At 48.4% G+C, this 16,545-nt stretch overlaps 2 protein-coding genes across 4 annotated transcripts in view; one reads left to right on the top strand and one right to left on the bottom strand.

Annotated features, from left to right (window-relative positions):
• Nucleotides 1-2,662, bottom strand: part of ps (RNA-binding protein Nova-1-like protein passilla) — a 33,200-nt gene extending 30,538 nt beyond the window's left edge. The window contains exon 1 of the mRNA XM_084582759.1: nt 2,556-2,662. The gene's annotated coding sequence lies outside the window, so the exon portion shown is untranslated. The remainder of the gene's footprint in view (nt 1-2,555) is intronic.
• The window catches only part of stnB (stoned B), a 49,877-nt gene that overhangs the window by 12,459 nt on the left and 20,873 nt on the right, over nt 1-16,545 (top strand). Inside the window, exons 1-2 of one of the 3 annotated variants that reach the window (XM_084582757.1) lie at nt 2,911-3,167; nt 10,402-13,244. In XM_084582757.1, the coding sequence (XP_084438883.1) occupies nt 10,416-13,244 (2,829 nt within the window). In that variant the 5' untranslated portion in view covers nt 2,911-3,167; nt 10,402-10,415. Of the gene's footprint in view, nt 1-2,910; nt 3,168-7,767; nt 7,992-10,401; nt 13,245-16,545 lie in introns of those variants that run through there. The other 2 variants (XM_084582756.1, XM_084582755.1) reach the window with 2 other exon arrangements.

Here is a 16,545-nt window from a genome sequence, read left to right as displayed (position 1 = left end):
GCAGTTTCTGCAAAAACAAATTGAAATCATAGTGCTAGTTATTTACGGTATATTTTTATCACGGAACTGATTTTCCGAAATGAAGTTGTTATGCCTAAAACTTTTTTCTTGGTTCAAACGGGTTTTCTCGTCTGCTGTCTGTCGCGGGTTTTCGAGACGCCCCGACTTTGCAGACAAGATGGCTACAGCCGCCTGTTCAGGTCGTTCCGGTTCTGGTCGTCCACTCCGCAATGGTTGGAAGCGTTTTCACCAGACAAGATTCGAGTCAAAATCAAGAGACGCTGGCTGTCGAAGCAAGCGATGTAAATGATTTGCAACGTCTGCGCAGGCCGAAAGCCGCGTGGTCAAACTACATGGCGGAGTGACACGTTTAAAGACGCGCCGTCTCTCTACCTTTGCGCCCATTGCCAAGAAAACGTGTTCCTGAGTATAGCTAGATCACCATTGAAGGACCTAGGGATAATCCCTAAAAAAAATCATGGGGATATGTGTGTGAGTTGGTTCCTGCAGTGGCTTTGATGCCTGCTTGTCTCTGTGCTGTTATTTTGACTTGAAGATGACAATATGATTTAAATATTTGGTGTGAAGATTCCTCGCTACTTTATTCTAAACCAGCCACTGGCTTCCTCGACCCTTCACCGGAGCGACCATGCTACTCGAGTCCCAATAAGGCTGATTGGGCCTGGATTCGGCAGGCGTTCTCCTATGTGTGTGCTGAAACATTGATCATCTGGCAACAGTGACATCCTTCTCCATTTCTGCCACCCGTGGGAATCGGAACTAGTGATGCCCTCACCAAAAGGCTCCCGCTTTTGAATCCTTTTCAAGTGCTGCACTTACACTAGGCAGGTGTGTCCAGAGGTGGCGCGCACACATCTGCTAACCAGGCTAGCCAGTTTTGCTCTGAAGTATTGCCACATAGGAAGTCTACGCCGCATTGTGCGGGAGTCGCTGCTTCACAGGAACAGTAACTTGTAGGCTTTGAACTGGTTCGCAGAGGCAGTTCGTGTAGAAAAGGCTTTAGCCACATTAACTGCAGGATTAACTTGGTAGTGTGTAAAATTTCTGGAAATATTTTGCAGTGTGATTGGCAATATTTTTGTGGTGCCCAAATGCTTGCTATTTTATGGCGCAGCATTTCAGTCACTTTTGTAAAGCTGAGCTGATAGCCTCCTAGCCGCATTGTTCTCAGAGGTGGTCTATTCTGAACTTGCCTCCATAGTGCGAATAATGGGTTGCCTCTCAATGGGTAGTAGCTGGCAGCTGACGTGGCTGGTAATTGATTGGTTGTTTGACTGTGTGATGTCACGAGGCTACATGACACGGCTGACTTGGCTGTCAACTCGGGCTTTGACGTTGAGATGGGAGGGCAAGATTGGAATGCAGCCTTCTAGGACTCTTGGATTTCGAGTTACACTGCCCCAAGGCTGCGCAGGCATGCTAGTCGTACGGCTTGGCCAAAGTTTGGATTTACATCTGTTGGGTGGTCTTTCACATGATGAAGTGTCTTAGACTGTGCGCTAGCAAGTATGCGTAGGATAATAGAGGCACAAATCAAAGACCGCTGATTAAGCAATTAGCAGAGTGAACAGATGAGAGCAAGGATCCACAAGGGGAGCAAGTAAGAGAGGGTTATTGAAGCTGTCGCATCATACTCTTAATGCCTTCATGAACCCCCCCCCCCCCCCGCCCCCCATTTTGTTCATATTGTGCATGTTTTTGCTCTCATGGTGCAAATATAAAGACACCTGTTTGCTAGTTGGATGGGCAGCAATAACGCATTTTTTTTTAATTCTATGTGTTTTCGGTGAGCTGCTTGGTCTTGTTGCTGCCTTTTGAGGTAGACTGCGTTTAGAGATTACTAATGCTGGAGTGCTTTCTGCATCAGATGCCATTTTTTTTTGTAGTTATTGAGATTTTAACAAGAAGTAATTAAGCTATTGAGAACGTAGTTCTGGGACCTAACATATCTAAAATGATCTAGCTGTCCTGTAGCATGACGTTCAAATGAAAACCGTAGCATAGCCTCTACTGCATGTAATTAAATAAAAGGTTATCCAACACCAGTTCTCTGCTTGACCAATTTGTACCTATAATCCAGGCTGAGCGTTTGTGAGATGTAGAGCCAGACCTCACCCACGAATTCGAAGTACGATGGTGAAGGCCGCCGTCAAGTTTTGCCCACTCCGTTTTGTTATTTATCCTGAAAAATTCTCGTGAATTATTGTGAGAAAGCCCCCTTGTGGAGAACGAGGCCGTGTGTCACGCTTATTTATCTGCCCCGTCGCGCGTTCGTGACGTCACGCAGGCTGGCGAAGGGAGTCGCGAAGCCGAGCGTTTATTAGACGCCCTTGTGCCCTCCCCCCCACAAATAAAGAAAGGTCGACGAGGGGTACAAATCGTGGATGGGTTACCGCTTGCGGAATCCCCCCCCCCCCCCCCCCCCCAGGTTGTGCATTTTGGAGTTAAACTGGAGGGTGATGTAGGCGCCCTGGACTTCCCGCGAATCGCCCAAAATTAATAATCAGAAAGCGGCACGGAAAGTGTGTGCTCACCGACCGTCGTGGCTTCTAACCTCGGCATATTTATCGCAAAAATGCCGCAGACATATTTCTCGAGACAAACATGGCCCGGTATCACTGGTGGCACGTCTTCTGCCGGAATAGCAGGCGCGATAAAGCCGTCAGTGCAGCTACAAAAGATAAAGAAATGCGCGAGGCGTTTGCGAGCATTGACATTTAAAAGTGTGCCAGGCTTGTCGGCTACAGTAGACCGGGTTCCGTTGCCGTAAGGTTAATGGCAAGCGTGCTGCTTCACAAGCACACGCTCGTAGCTCTACCTCGTCATTCTTGTCTCGAGCGATAATGGATGGCTCCGCGGCCTTTGACGTCACGAACAAGCACTGCGCTGAAGCAATGCCACCTGGGCCACAGCAGGGTCCGGAATCTGTGTGTCGCAATAAGGCGAAAGACACATTGGACGAACCGGGATCCGTAAAGAAAGGGAAGCGCTGATCCGATTCGATGACAGAACACGCGGCCGCTTTGCTGCCCGCTTACGCTGAGGGCGCATCTGTGCTCAAGTACGCGGCGCAGCCATGTATGATTGAGTCGAATCCGCCGCCTGCAGGCCAGCGTAAGGCTAAAAAAATTGAAGGAATTTTCGGGGTATGACGCGACAGTATTGATGGATCTATTTCCTCCGCTGTAACTCCGCTTAATTGCGCCCTCTTTAGCGTACCTAATTTGTGCCTCCTTTATCTGACATACTTTTCAATGTCGTCGTCGGTTACCGCACTATACGAGGGACCATGATCATACCGTTGGAGTGTGCCTGCGTAAGGGTAGCGTGTCTGCCGTGACATTATGCTGTCTCGTAACGTCACACAACCCGCTGACCAATCATTGCCCGGCCATATGCCAACCTTCATGTCACCCGCGTGCCAGAGGCATGCTCTTGTAATTTTTAGTTCGCTACGTCGACAGTGCCGGATTTTATTGAGAACGGGGATGACGTCGCTAGCACGCTTCGATGCGCTCTTGCGGTGTCGTCAGGCTAATGGCAACAGGTGTACGTGTTGGCGCGCCTGTTCGAGAGCGGTAACGAACTAGACTGAATAAGAGGCCTGGCAAATTTGCATTGCTGTGGATGTCATCACCCCGCTGAAAAAGAAAATATGTATGATGCAATAACTTTATAGGGGATATTCATTGACTCGCTGTGCGCGGTGCATTGTGGGTAACTGAGGCGCAGTCGGCCATTTTTGTGTCCACGGAACGAACAGGGCGAACGTACGTATCAAGTGCTGTCGTGCGGTTCTACAAGCAGTGGCATCCGCAGCTGTATATTGTTTATTGAGCTATTGTAGACTGTAATAGACGCGTGCACACTGTAAACAACGGAAGCCCAAGAGCTTCGCGAACGACCTCGGCATTTTAAGGTTCCGGAAGTACACACGAACAACACCCGAACGAGGCACCTCACCGAGCCATACGTTACGTATGGCTGCCACGGCTCAACCCACAAGTATCATGGAATACGAGAAATGCATTTCAAAATGGGCTGAACTGGAATCTTTCGGATGTGCCCTAGCAGCCAGCTCTTGCCACTATCCGTGCGCGACTGTTCTTCACGCACTCGCAAGACACATTCCGGTAAAAGAGCAGCGCGGCAGTGTATCGCTTCCAGTCATGCGCATGCATGCAGCGCGCCGCCAACACCTCCTCGTCGTGTTTTGCTGCAATAAAATCCTTTTAAGCAGGCTCGCTAAACTTAGAACTTAGTGTTTGCCGTACTTGCCTCATTCGATCAGAAGGCGGATGTTCGTATCGTCTGTGTCGGCTGCTCAAAGCAGGCCGCATGCAGATTCGGCGAAGGAACTTAGGCGGGCTGAGTTGTTTTGCAGAAGGTTTGAAGAACTTTATAAACTTGTTTATCTCTAATAACAAATTAAGTTTAGCCTGGCCAAGACTGCGCTGTATTTCAAGAGTTTTGTTGCGAAAAATTTACTTCGAGCCCGCAAGGCAACGAGGTGGCGCCACCGGTGTCATCGCTGTGGCCTGTGGCAGCGATCCGACTTCTGATCTATTGAGACAAATACACAAAACAAGGTTTGTATAAAAGATACTGACTCCAAAACGCCATTTCTATGCAAAATATCCGCTACAAAAACTCAGCGGTTTAGTTGGTATAAATGTTGTACGGCACGCACGTAATTGCACAAAGAGCAAGTTCGTCTGCTTCAATCGCGGCTCTTAACGTAGCTGCGTTCTTCGAGTGGTCAGTGGGCTTGCGGTTGGTTTCTTGTGATGAAGCTCGTCCGTAGGACAAGGAATTCATGAATGTCGCACATATTTATGCGTAGGCACAGGCCGACGCTTCCGTGCAGTTGCGCATATCGACTGCACGCGAGTCGGTACCAAAGTTGTTTCGTACAGGTCTCTGTCCGCATCGCGCAGACTTTGCCGATAAATCGAACTGCCACTCATGATACCGATTGAGTTTTCATAACAACGGTGCTGGCATGAGGCAGAGTGACAGAGCAAACAGGACGCACACGAACAGCTAAGCTAACCGCCGCCCCGTACTATAGTCGGAACAGGACGCAAAGATGGCGTCGGCTGCATACTGACGTCAGCTGTGACGTCACGTGAATACCCCCCCTATACCGATTTTATACTGTCATACAAATGTCATACAGTACCATTCGTTCTCATACGCGTTGTATGATAACTTGAGACATTTGTATGACGAAACATGCTGAGGATATTGCATATAAAGCTTTTTTTTTTTTTTTTTCAGTAATGTGGTGATCAGTGATAAAGCCATAATGGTGCCTTCGTTATCGTCCTGTGTACGTTAGAGAGGGTAAAGTGAGCTAGAATTTAGAGAGGGGGGTAATAAAGGCGTTCGTCACTGAGCTCAAGGCTCCATCCAGTCGCGACTACCCTATTCCCGGAAAAATAAATAGCGCCCCTTCACAGAGTCTTCGGTATCCCTGGCTACGTTTTATTTCTCCTGCACTAGAGATAATCGCATGTATTGTTTGCGCTGGGCGTGCCCTGTTGAAGTCCATTTGCTCCTTTTTACTTCAGCTATGAGAGGGGCTGCCTTTTCGCACTTTGTAAATGAGCTGTGGTTGTGTACGAGTGGCTCGCGGCTGAGATTGGCTACGACAGGGGGACCTCTGCGACACTGACCGGGATTGAAGTTCTTGAAGAGGGTATAATGGTGAAAACAGCAAAAACTGGACGGAGCGCAAACAAGGAATCACGCACGCTGACTCGATACAGGTTTTGAGGAAAACGCCAAGGGATCGATATGTTCGCAGAAAGAAACCTTCGGAAACTACATCACAGCCGCTTGGAAGAAAGCTCGCCCGTGTCGCATAAAAAAAGTAGTCGGTTATCGAAGTGACAATTCCCTTCGAGGGTCTCTGAAGGATGACTGGCGTGGTTCCTGTTGGCGGTTTTAGCAACAGATACCCGTGTAAATACGGAGGCCGGTGTCTACATGAACTGGAGGGCCTGCACAGCAGATCCGTCGCCTTCCATGCGATGCAGAAAGGGCGTCGTGCGTAGGTTGCCCGTTCTAGTGCGCAACATGGGCATCGGTCGGTGTGTAGCATGCAGCTTTTTGAGCGCGCAAATCTACTGCCCCGCTTGGCCACCTTCCGGGGCACAGCTGGGAATGTAAACGGACGTCATTCTTTAGGGGACACCATGGTTCTGTTCCGTCATTGGGTTAAGGTGATCCATGAAGTAATGGAAGGCTTGTTACGAGGAAAAACGCCAACCGGTGTGTCTCCGATCCGTTTTTTTTTTTTTTTTTTTTACGCAACCTTTTTGTGTCGCGTGGGTGAACGTGCTTACACGTTTTGGAATGACCGCAGTTTACGCTCACTCTAAGCGCGAATAACCCTGTAAGGGAGTACAAAAGAAGTCACTTTTTATAGTGGCGGGGCATGTTGCCCAACTCCTGAGGTAGATTTTAGTCGCCTAAAATTCGGGATTCCTGTGGTCGGTAACAGAAGCTTATTCTTCACAAGTGAAGTTCTATCAGTTACATTTCTTAACCTCAGGGCTTCTGTTGGTGCGGTAATTAGTTTTCTTACATTACTAATTACACCAAATGAATACGATTTGACGCTCGGATATACGTCTGTTGTGGACAGTATTGCATTCTGCAGTCTACCTCAAAGCTTGAGAAGAATAACCATCCTCTAAAAGGGAGTGCGCGGAGGACACGCTACTCCCTTTTTATTCCCGTGTAGGCTAATTCGTGGTCTAGAGCGTTCATTTGAGAGTCAGCGCGTGTAGGTTTTCTTTCGTGTCCCGTCCAGTTCGCGGTGTCGTTATCAAAGCACGAACTTCTGCTCTTACTCGCGGAGTCATACGAGATACTGTTGGGAGAAGAGCTTTTTTGGCTGTCGGCAGGCGACATGTTTTTCCGTAAGAAGGGAGCGGTTCCATGTCGCTGGCGAGTTTTCCGCCGGAAAGTGTGCCTTGGCTACAGCGCCGTGGCCTTTGCTTACTGCCCGGGCGCCTTTACGTCGGATATCGCATATTTCAATGTTCTGCAGGGCACTTAGCGCGTGAGCGGAACATTCTGCAAGTCATGGTGCTTAGCTCACTTTCCTGCTTCTCGCAGTTTTCCGTGTAGTTTCAAGGACACTTGGCGCGTGAGCGGAACATTCTGCAAGTCATGGTGCTTAGCTCACTGCTTCTCGCAGTTTTCCGTGTAGTTTCAAGGACACTTAGCGCGTGAGCGGAACATTCTGCAAGTCATGGTGCTTAGCTCACTGCTTCTCGCAGTTTTCCGTGTAGTTTCAAGGACACTTAGCGCGTGAGCGGAACATTCTGCAAGTCATGGTGCTTAGCTCACTTTCCTGCTGCTCGCAGTTTTCCGTGTAGTTTCAAGGACACCTTCGACCAGTGTAAATCTAGTTCAGCATATGATGTAGTGTAGCGGATACTTCGGAGTCCCAAGGACTTGTATGGCGATAGACATTTAAGTACCACACAGAGGCGTAAATCGAAGTCACAAAATGGAGGGGCGTGAATCCGCTACACTTGGCTACTGCGGCGCGTCTCGAGTGGCACCCGGGTCAAGCGGCGCGTAGAGGCGTGGGCCGGTGGAAAACCCGCAGCACACGTTGGTGAGCCCGAGGAGCGATCGAGGCGTTCGTCATAAGCCGCGCGTGCGTTCTGGCTGCGAGGCCGAGCACGGAGTTTCGAGTTTCGAGCACCGGGGGCGCATCGAAGGCGCACCAATCGGCGGCGACTGGCAGCATCGCGCACAGCGAGCAGCGAGCAACAGCAGCAGAAAAGCGGCTCTGCGCGGATCGAAGGCGTCGTCCCGGCGGCGCGCGCTAGCTGCGAAGCCGGCCGCCGTTCTCGTGGGTGGAACTGCGCGCTGCCAGAACCCTGGGCCCAACCGCCGGCTGCGGCATGCCTGCTCGGTGCCAAGGCCCGCCGCAGGGACCAGGACGGGTGAGGCCATGGCCGCCACCGGCCATTTGACGACGACGACGTATACCGGTTTCTGCTGGCCCCGCGCGCGATGCTATCGATCGGGAAGATGGCGAGCTCGCGGCTCGGGCCATAGGTCGGCCCGCCTCGTGTGCGTTTCTTTCCTCGTAGCGGGCCCCGGATAATTACCTGCGATGGTGGAGCTTGCTGTGTCCCTCCCGCGGACGTGCTCTGTCGACCCCAATTGCCCCACGAGCCCAGTGACCGCGACCTCCGGGCCGGCGCGCCGGTGCGGACGTCGGTAGGGGACTGCGCGCGCGCACGCCGATGTGCTGTGTTCGGCTCGTCCAGTTTTGGTGCTTGCGAAATCCCGTTGGCTCCGCTATAGAACCTTTTTGATGACCAAGTCTTGTGAGGTGTGAGCACTTCTGGTGTGCGGACCAGGTCTGATAGTGGTCCTTCGTGCTTCTGGGGACTTGCGGTCGCGTCCAAGGATACCGACAGAGGACACGCTTTCCGCGGGTCACTGGATAGGTGTCTATTTTTCTGCTGGACCTTCTTTGGGGAAAAAGCTTCATTACTGCCAAAATCTCGGCATTTATTCCTGTAATCATACGCCTGTGTCATCAAGGTCAGACCTTTGCTCTGTTTTGGAGTCTTTTTAGAGGAGGGCTGTAGTCTTTCACTGAGCTTTTCTTAGGCTGGAAAGGACGTCTGGAATTAAGTTGGAGGGGTCTGTCACTGCTCATAAGAAAAAACACTCTTGTTAGTGACCTTGACAGAGAAATATGTGACATACATTTGGGATTTCTGTTGCAGTTCTTGTTCTCTGACCGGACTTACCACACTCTGGGACCAGATATTTGTGGGTGACCTATATGGAATTAAAACTGCTCATCATTTAGTAAAGGTTCAGTGGCAGTTTTTATTGTTTGATGCGATTAATTCTGGCTTCTTTCAAGAGCAGGCATCAGCTCTCATGATGGTGGCTCTGCACTTTCTGAGGCATATTTTTTGCAGTGGGAAGAGTGGTGCTCTTACATCACTTTGGACTTTGAAAAATATATTAGTCTTGAAAATCTGAAAATAAGGGAGACTGGCTCTTTATGCTTGAGGCATATTGATTTAAGGAATTTATAAGAAACAAATTACATTTGCAAAAAGAATGATAAATATTCACTCCTCGCATTGTACTTTAAGCTACAAAGTTAGAGTACTTTGAGGTCAGCTGTAGTGCTGTTTACTTTTTATTCAATTTTATTGAAAATGCCGTTTGAACTTGGTAAAATCTGTTGATGCCTCTTTTGGTGCTAAATTTAAAGAAAGATGAAGAATAATTCAATGTTACAAAAATCCTGCATTGGGCTACAGGGGACTTGGTAGATGTTGCGCTACTGCTGACAATATTTCGACTATATCTCATCCATAGATAGGTGGAATATGTCTAAACACATTGGCCTCTCTAATGGGGAGTTTGGATTCTTGCTAATATGTAACTTAATTGTGATGGGCTCATGATGTCAGCATTACTTAATTTATCACATTACCCACAGGCCTTTTGGCATTGTAGGGGGGGGGGGGGGGGAGGTTTATAACATATTGGCAGGAAAAAAAGAAACGTTCAAAGAAAGTATAATGCACAATAACACAAATACAAGCACACATATCACAGTGGTGCAGCAGATGTTTCATTAGATTTTGTTAAGATGACATCTGGGGACAACTTGTTTAATTCATTTTTTGTTCAAGGAAACAATGACATTTTTAATAGGTCTGTTCTGCACTTTATTTCATATATTTTGTAAGTGTAGCTCCTTGCTGACATATAGCAAGGCGACAATGAGTAATTGAATTTCATATGATACGCAAGAATTTCATCCTTATGTATCTGCGTTTCTCTAGTGAAACCCATCCTAATGATTTCTTTGCTGTTGACACGTTGAAATTCTTGCTGTAATTATTTAAAACAAAATGGACAGCTAGGTCTTGAACCTCATCTAATTTTTCAATATCATTTTTAGCTTTAGCATCCCATACTATACACGTGTATTCTAGTATAGGTCTTACATTAGTGGTGTGCAATAATCCTTTGGTTTTTAAAGGAAAACATTGGCATGCCTGCATAGGAAACCCTGCACACGACCTGCTTTTGCAGTTACATAATTAATGTGCCGATGCTAATACAGTTCACTTGTTAAATAGACAAGATATTTGTATTCATTGACAGACAACAAATGCACCGAGTTAATCTTGTAGACATAATTACAAGGTAACCTTTCTTTTTTATTGGAAATCTTCAAAAATTGAAAAAAATATTGGAAATCGTATATAGTTTCGCTGTAGCTCATGCCTTGTTGGGCAGTACTAGGAGATGTAGTCCGAAGGTGAGAAAAAGTGGTGGGAGCCGTTTTGTTTTTTCTCCTCCTTGCAGGGTAGTATTAGGAGATGAATTTCCTCAAGAAGAAGATCAAGGGCCACAAGCGAGGCGGCCTCGAGAACGACGAGGTTGAAGCGGCCATCTATGCCAAGCAGCTAGCTGAGGGCCAGCAGCCACCAGAGGGCACCAAAGAGCATACGGGCGAGGAGTGGCGCTTCTTTGAGCAGCTCACGCAGCGCGTCCAGGACACTGTGCACAAGACCCAAACCACTCTCACCAAGATTAAAGAGAGCTCGGCTATTAGTGAGCTCACCCGGCCCGATTATTACCTTGAGTCCACCGCTGCACCTCCGGAACCTGCCAGCCCCGCCAGGTCGTGGGTTAATTTTGAGGAGAGTGAAACTGCAGAGGGCGCCGCCGAGCCAGCCAAAGAACCGGTTGGCGATCTGGTGAAGGACCTAGTGAGTGAGCCAGTTGGTGCACCAGTCAGTGAGCCAGCTAGCACTCCACAGGAAGTTCCTTCAGCTGCTGCCGACGCAGAGGCCAAGAAGCTTTTAGAAGAGTTTGGATTTGGTGTTGAGGAACCACAGCCCACACACGCACCTCACCTGGACCTCAGTGCCTTTGGCATCGAGGAACTTCAGTCTTCGGAAGAAGCCCTTCACGTAGACATCAGTGACCCCTTTGACACATCATTTGTGGACGACACACTCACCAGCACTGAGCCTGACCCTTTTGACACCTCATTTGTGGATCGCTGCGTTGTTCCCAAAGAGGCGCCACCCGCTGAAGCTGACGGCAGTGAGGCCGGCCAAGATATGAGCAACCCATTTCTTACCGATGTGTCTGCAACGACTGGTGAAAGCCTCTTCGCCTCCAGTGATGTCACACCCGATGTTCCCAATTTTTTCTCGGGCTCTCGGAGGTCGAGCACAAACCCTTTTGACAACCTCGAGGATGACTTGGCCTTCTTTCAAGCCACTCTTGTGGGCGCGACAGCACAAAGTGGGGAAGGCAGTGATCTTTTGCAGGACATTGCGGCCACGTTTCCCTGCGGGTCGGAAGACACCACAGACCAGCAGCCAGAGGGGGATTTCGGCAGTCACAGTCAAGGGGAGCATCATTCCAAGTCTGACCCGTTTGCGAGCGAGCCCGACGTTGCTGGAGCCACAGCAGCAGAGGCACCAGATGCCTTCCAGGTCGCTTTTGGCAAGGCCAGCTTTGACCGAGGCATTTCGCCGGACAAGTGTGGCTTTTCGGGTGGTGCTTTTGAGGACACATCTCCGGAGGAAGTCGAAGGTGGCCTGCCTGAATATGGGGGCTCGTTCGACCCATTTTCTGACCTTAGCCGAGAGAGCCAAGAGCCGATTCCGGCCGCCCTGGCCAGCATTACCCCACAGCGAGAAGACGTTCGCCCTTTTGACCTTGGGCCCAGTGAAAAACAGCAGGCACCCACTGCAACCAATGGCAACAAAGCTGAGCTTTTTTCAGATTTTGCTACGAATGAAGTGCTGCCTGCGTCTACAGAGTGCGATTTCTTCGGCAAAGATTCAGGTGCTACGTCAGCTGTGATAGCCTCAGATGACCCGTTTCATTCAGGCACGACTACATCTCCACCAAAAGTGGCTGATGATCTCTTTGGTGGGACCAGCCTGTCTGCGGCACCTGCAACAGCCGATGCCGACCCCTTTGCTTCAAGTGTCACATCGGCACCAGGGGCAAAGACCAGCGATGACCTCTTCGGTGCCAGCAATATACCTGCCACGGCTGCAACTGCCAGTGACGACACCTTCGGCACCGCCAGTGCTTTAGCTGCAGGTGGCCCCGACCTGTTTGATATGAGTGACATTGCCACCCCATCTGCGGTGAGCACCAGTGACGTCTTCCACACGAACAGCACCACTACTGCTCCTGTTTCCACGACAGCCGGTGACACCTCCTTCAGCACAAGCAGCATCGGTGCTCCTGCTGCCACAGCCGATGATCCCTTCCACGTGAGTGGTGTTTCGGCTGGAGCTGCAACCAGTGGCAGCGACCTGTTTGACACCTTTGGTTCTGCTGCCACAGCCACAGGAGAGTCTAGTGATGACCCTTTCAGTTCGAGCAACATTGCCGCTTCAGTCTCTACAGGTGGCGGTGACCCTTTCGACACAAGCAACATCCAACTGGAACCTGCGAAGAATGCTGTGCCTTTCACGGACACAGCCGCTTTTGAAGCGTTTGCAGCCAAGTTTGAGCAAGCCATTGAAAAATTTGAAGACTCCTCTCTGCCGCCGGCATTTGAGCCGCTCGACCAACTGGTACAGGAGGACGGCGACACAGGCTTTGACAGCATGGACATATTTGACCCGTTCGCACCCAAAGCTCCACTGCCCACGAAGGCATCTCCAAAAGCGCCCCCCAAGGAGCTTTCGCAGGACTCATTTGATGATGACGATGCTGGACCAGACCTGTCGGTAGTCATCCGGCCGAAGATGCGGGAGGCTGTGCCTGATGTTGCAAGTCTTGAGCCACCGCCCAAGCTGCAGCCGCCACCAAAGTCACCTGTGCGGTCTCGGTTTAATCCGTTTGACAAGGGCTTGGCGATTCAAGATGAACCAGTGGTCGACGAAGTGGGCCCCACGCCTGCACTGGGGGATGCAGCAGCCATCCAGCGGGAAACGGCGGAGAGCCCGTCGACCCCTCTCTTTGACGAGGACACCTCTCAGCCGCTCGAAGAGTTCCGCCCGAAGTTTGAGGGCGACGGCTGGGAGATGATGCTTCGGCATCCAAACAAGAAGAAAATCACCGGCAATCGGTACTGGAAGAAAGTGTTTGTGCGCATGACGGAGCAGAACATCCTGTATCTGCACAACAGTCGGGAGGACAGTGACCCATTCCAGGAGGTGCCTCTCCAGGTGAGGGATCGTTGAATGTGCTTGTGTGGCTGGAATTGTTGCAGGAGGGAGAAATAGTTGTTCAGTGATGCAAAAGTAGCTTTGAAGTAGTAACTTGTCTCTGAGCTTTTTGCGCACTATGCATTTGGATTTCCGGTGTATATTGGGCATCCAGTTTTTACTGCCATTTTGGGGAGATTTGTTTCTTAATCGAATATACGTTTAACATTACACGGTTTTATTGCAGACTTGGCAAGTTATAAAAGAATATGTGGAAAAACAATATTGTTAGTGCAGGGCAACGTTCAAGTCATTCCACGCAAACTGCCTTTTTCCTTTTTTTTCGGCGTGTGACTTTGCTTTGTATGTCGGAGTTAATAATGTGTGCGCAATGTGCACTTTGTTCTAGTTTTGCGTTTATGCATTTCATTGTGCATTCGTCTAAGCACTTAACTGGAATTTCAGTAATAACAGTAATAATAACGTCCAGCGGTGCTACTTTAGTTTTGCTGTGGTGGTGTGGTGTGTATAATACAAATTGTATAAAGTTTTAATGATTGCTGCTTGCAACTTGTATTTAGGCGTAAGGTCGAAAGAAGCATATCTAAGCGGTCAGGTCACGTTAACGTTCTGTACAGGCTGTTCTCTTTCTGCTGATGCAATGTGATGCAACACGGAGGCAACATGATACAACACAGATCAGTAAAGGCGGCCTAGCACCATCAGGGTTTTTCTTGTATTATTTGGTGATATTTCTGAGACTGTTCTCATGTACATTGTCTTCCAAAGAGCAGTATTCAGAAGATTGTTCGAAAAAAAGGTGAATTAATTCACTGTGCCGCTCTTCAATTCTGCGGAGCGCAGGAAGCTGTGCATTTTGCCAGTTTTGGGTGCTTATGTAAAGCATGGTCGTCACGAGCTGCGTAAATCTCAGGCACTAGATATTGAAAGACGTTGGACCACTGCACTCAGAGAATAATCCCTGTCTTCAGATGCTCTCCACTATCCAATTTTTTTAAAAATTGGAGTGTGGTAATTGCTAGCCATGCCTATATTAATGTAGGTTACAAGGATGTTGGAGACCTAAGGAAACATTGACAAGAAATGCGCCACTTTTTCGAAGAGGACAGCTTTAATGCAATGGCCTTAGCGTTGTCATCCCGTCAGAAAGCTCACATTCTCCGTAACGAAATCCCCTGGTTCATCGAGAGAAGTCATGTGATGTCATCATCGAATCACTACTCAGTGATTAGGTAATCAGGTCATGTTACCTGACCACCGAGTGCTGATCGTTCGGCGAGGCGTGCGATGTTACGAGCCATGTGACGTGACTGAGTTGGCAGATGCTGTGGCATTTGGCATTAGTCATGGTCGATCACGATTGGTTGGCAGGCTGTATCATGTCATGAGACCATGTGACATGGCGGAGTTGGTAGGAGCTCTAGTGAAATGGCAGTGCGCTGAATGTGTGACGTCGTTGGACTGCATTACCAAAGCATCGGACGTCATTGGACTTCACTAAAAGAAACCCGTAGCAGCAGTGTTGCTTCTAAAATCTTTGCATTGTGCTCTTAAGGTGACATTCAACCCAATTAAATGAGTGGGAGCTGTGCTCCTTTAGTAAAAGGCCACTGCGTACAGTTTCCATCCTGCTTTAATAATGTAAATAGAAAATAGCAAGTACTATATAAATTGGTTAAAACTGAAATCATGCAATTAAGCTTTGCCACACACTATGGAAAATGTATAACTAGTCATTGCGGTATTAAAATGACTGCTCATGAAATTCATCAGCTCCAGGTCACTTTGTTTACCACTGCTTGTGTTTGGCTATGCCTGTTGCTGATAAGTGGCCTTACTTGAGCCAGCACAAAAAGAGCCATGATGTTTTGTGTGCCAAGCTTTGGGCTGTAATGGGCTGTACGCAGTTTTTTTTTTCTTCCTTTAGGAGCATAGTGTAAGCCCCGTGGAAGTAGATAGCTTTGAATCCCGGTCTAAATAACGTCTCAACTTAGTGTCATTGTTTGCACAGTTTCATGAATACCGTACAATGAAATACTGGAAAAAGTTCCAGGTACTTCACACTGTGCATGCAACTGTGAAAATTCTATTCAAACAGTTCGTCAGGTATTAGCCTTTAATGGCTCATACTGTCGTTCGCAGAAGTTGGCACACTTTACGGCCACCCTAGGTCATGCGACGCTACCCAAAATGACTGCCATCACAGCTCCATCCAATCACTGTTTTTTGTATCAGTTCTTTCTGGTCATGCCGATGTTTTCGTGGCAAAAGAGACTCATTTAGTTATGAGGAAATGGATTCAAAAATTTTCCCCCAGTTGATTCAAACTGTGTGTAGCCTAGCTTCTGGAATTAGCTGTGCACAACAAGCTCTTGGCGCACCACAATTTGCTTGCTAGGAGAGCCGGGGTGGTAGGGGTGGCGATACCTGCTTTTCAGTTTTTGACTTTCGCTAGGTTACAAAGCTCCGTCTTCACTGAAAATTGTGTCTTCGTCATTCGTCAGCGCAGTGATTCGATGGTACAGGCCAACTTCAGTTTGTTCTCAAAGTAGCATGGTTTATTTTCTTCAAGTACAGTTATTGTCTGAATAGGTGATCCTCTCACTGCTTTTTCGAGTTTGCTGCAGGAGTAGAAATGATTGGCTATAAGGATGCAAACTTGAGTGTTCTCTTTCACGATGATTGTACTTGTGCAATTTTGTTGCATCTCGTTCACTCGACGTCAGATTGAATGTAAACAAGAAAGTTAAAACATGGAAAGCCAAAAAGAAAGAACTTATAGTATGGGGAGGGGATAGTGATCACAGGTGCAGTCGATTCTTAATTGGAAGGTGTAAAAACTGCTTGTTGTAAGAGCTGAGTTGTTAGCTACTGATGAGCTTGGCCTTGTGATTACTGTGCTGGCAACTGTTCCACTGTGTTAATAGACCTCACCTGTACATCCCTCAAACGGCTGATATTTTTGTCGAAGAGTTTGACTTGAGCTTGTCAGTCCATTTAGACAAATCTTAGCAAGGTGAAAAAGGCACAGATGCAGAATGACACATAATTGACAGTCAACTGCCTTTGTCCCATCTATTTGTGTTGCAGTGTTTCACATTAGCTTATAAAGCTCGTCTGGCCCTAAAGGCATCTTCGTGCCCTAGTTTTGAGAAAGATTTTGGAAAAGTATGCTGACGATTCCGTATGATAATTGAGATGCAACTGCTCTTTGTGCATCATTCAGGGTGGTTTCATATCATTTTGTTTGCCATTTAGTGTCCATCTGCTAGTCAGTCAAGATGGGGGAGCTAGTTTGCGA

This window comes from Amblyomma maculatum, chromosome 10 (genome assembly GCF_055883805.1).
Source record: "Amblyomma maculatum isolate TAMU_Amacu chromosome 10, ASM5588380v1, whole genome shotgun sequence".
In the NCBI taxonomy this organism is placed as follows: Eukaryota; Metazoa; Arthropoda; class Arachnida; order Ixodida; family Ixodidae; genus Amblyomma; species Amblyomma maculatum.
Note: the sequence above shows the minus strand (reverse complement) of the source record. Positions and strands in the feature narration are given on the sequence as shown.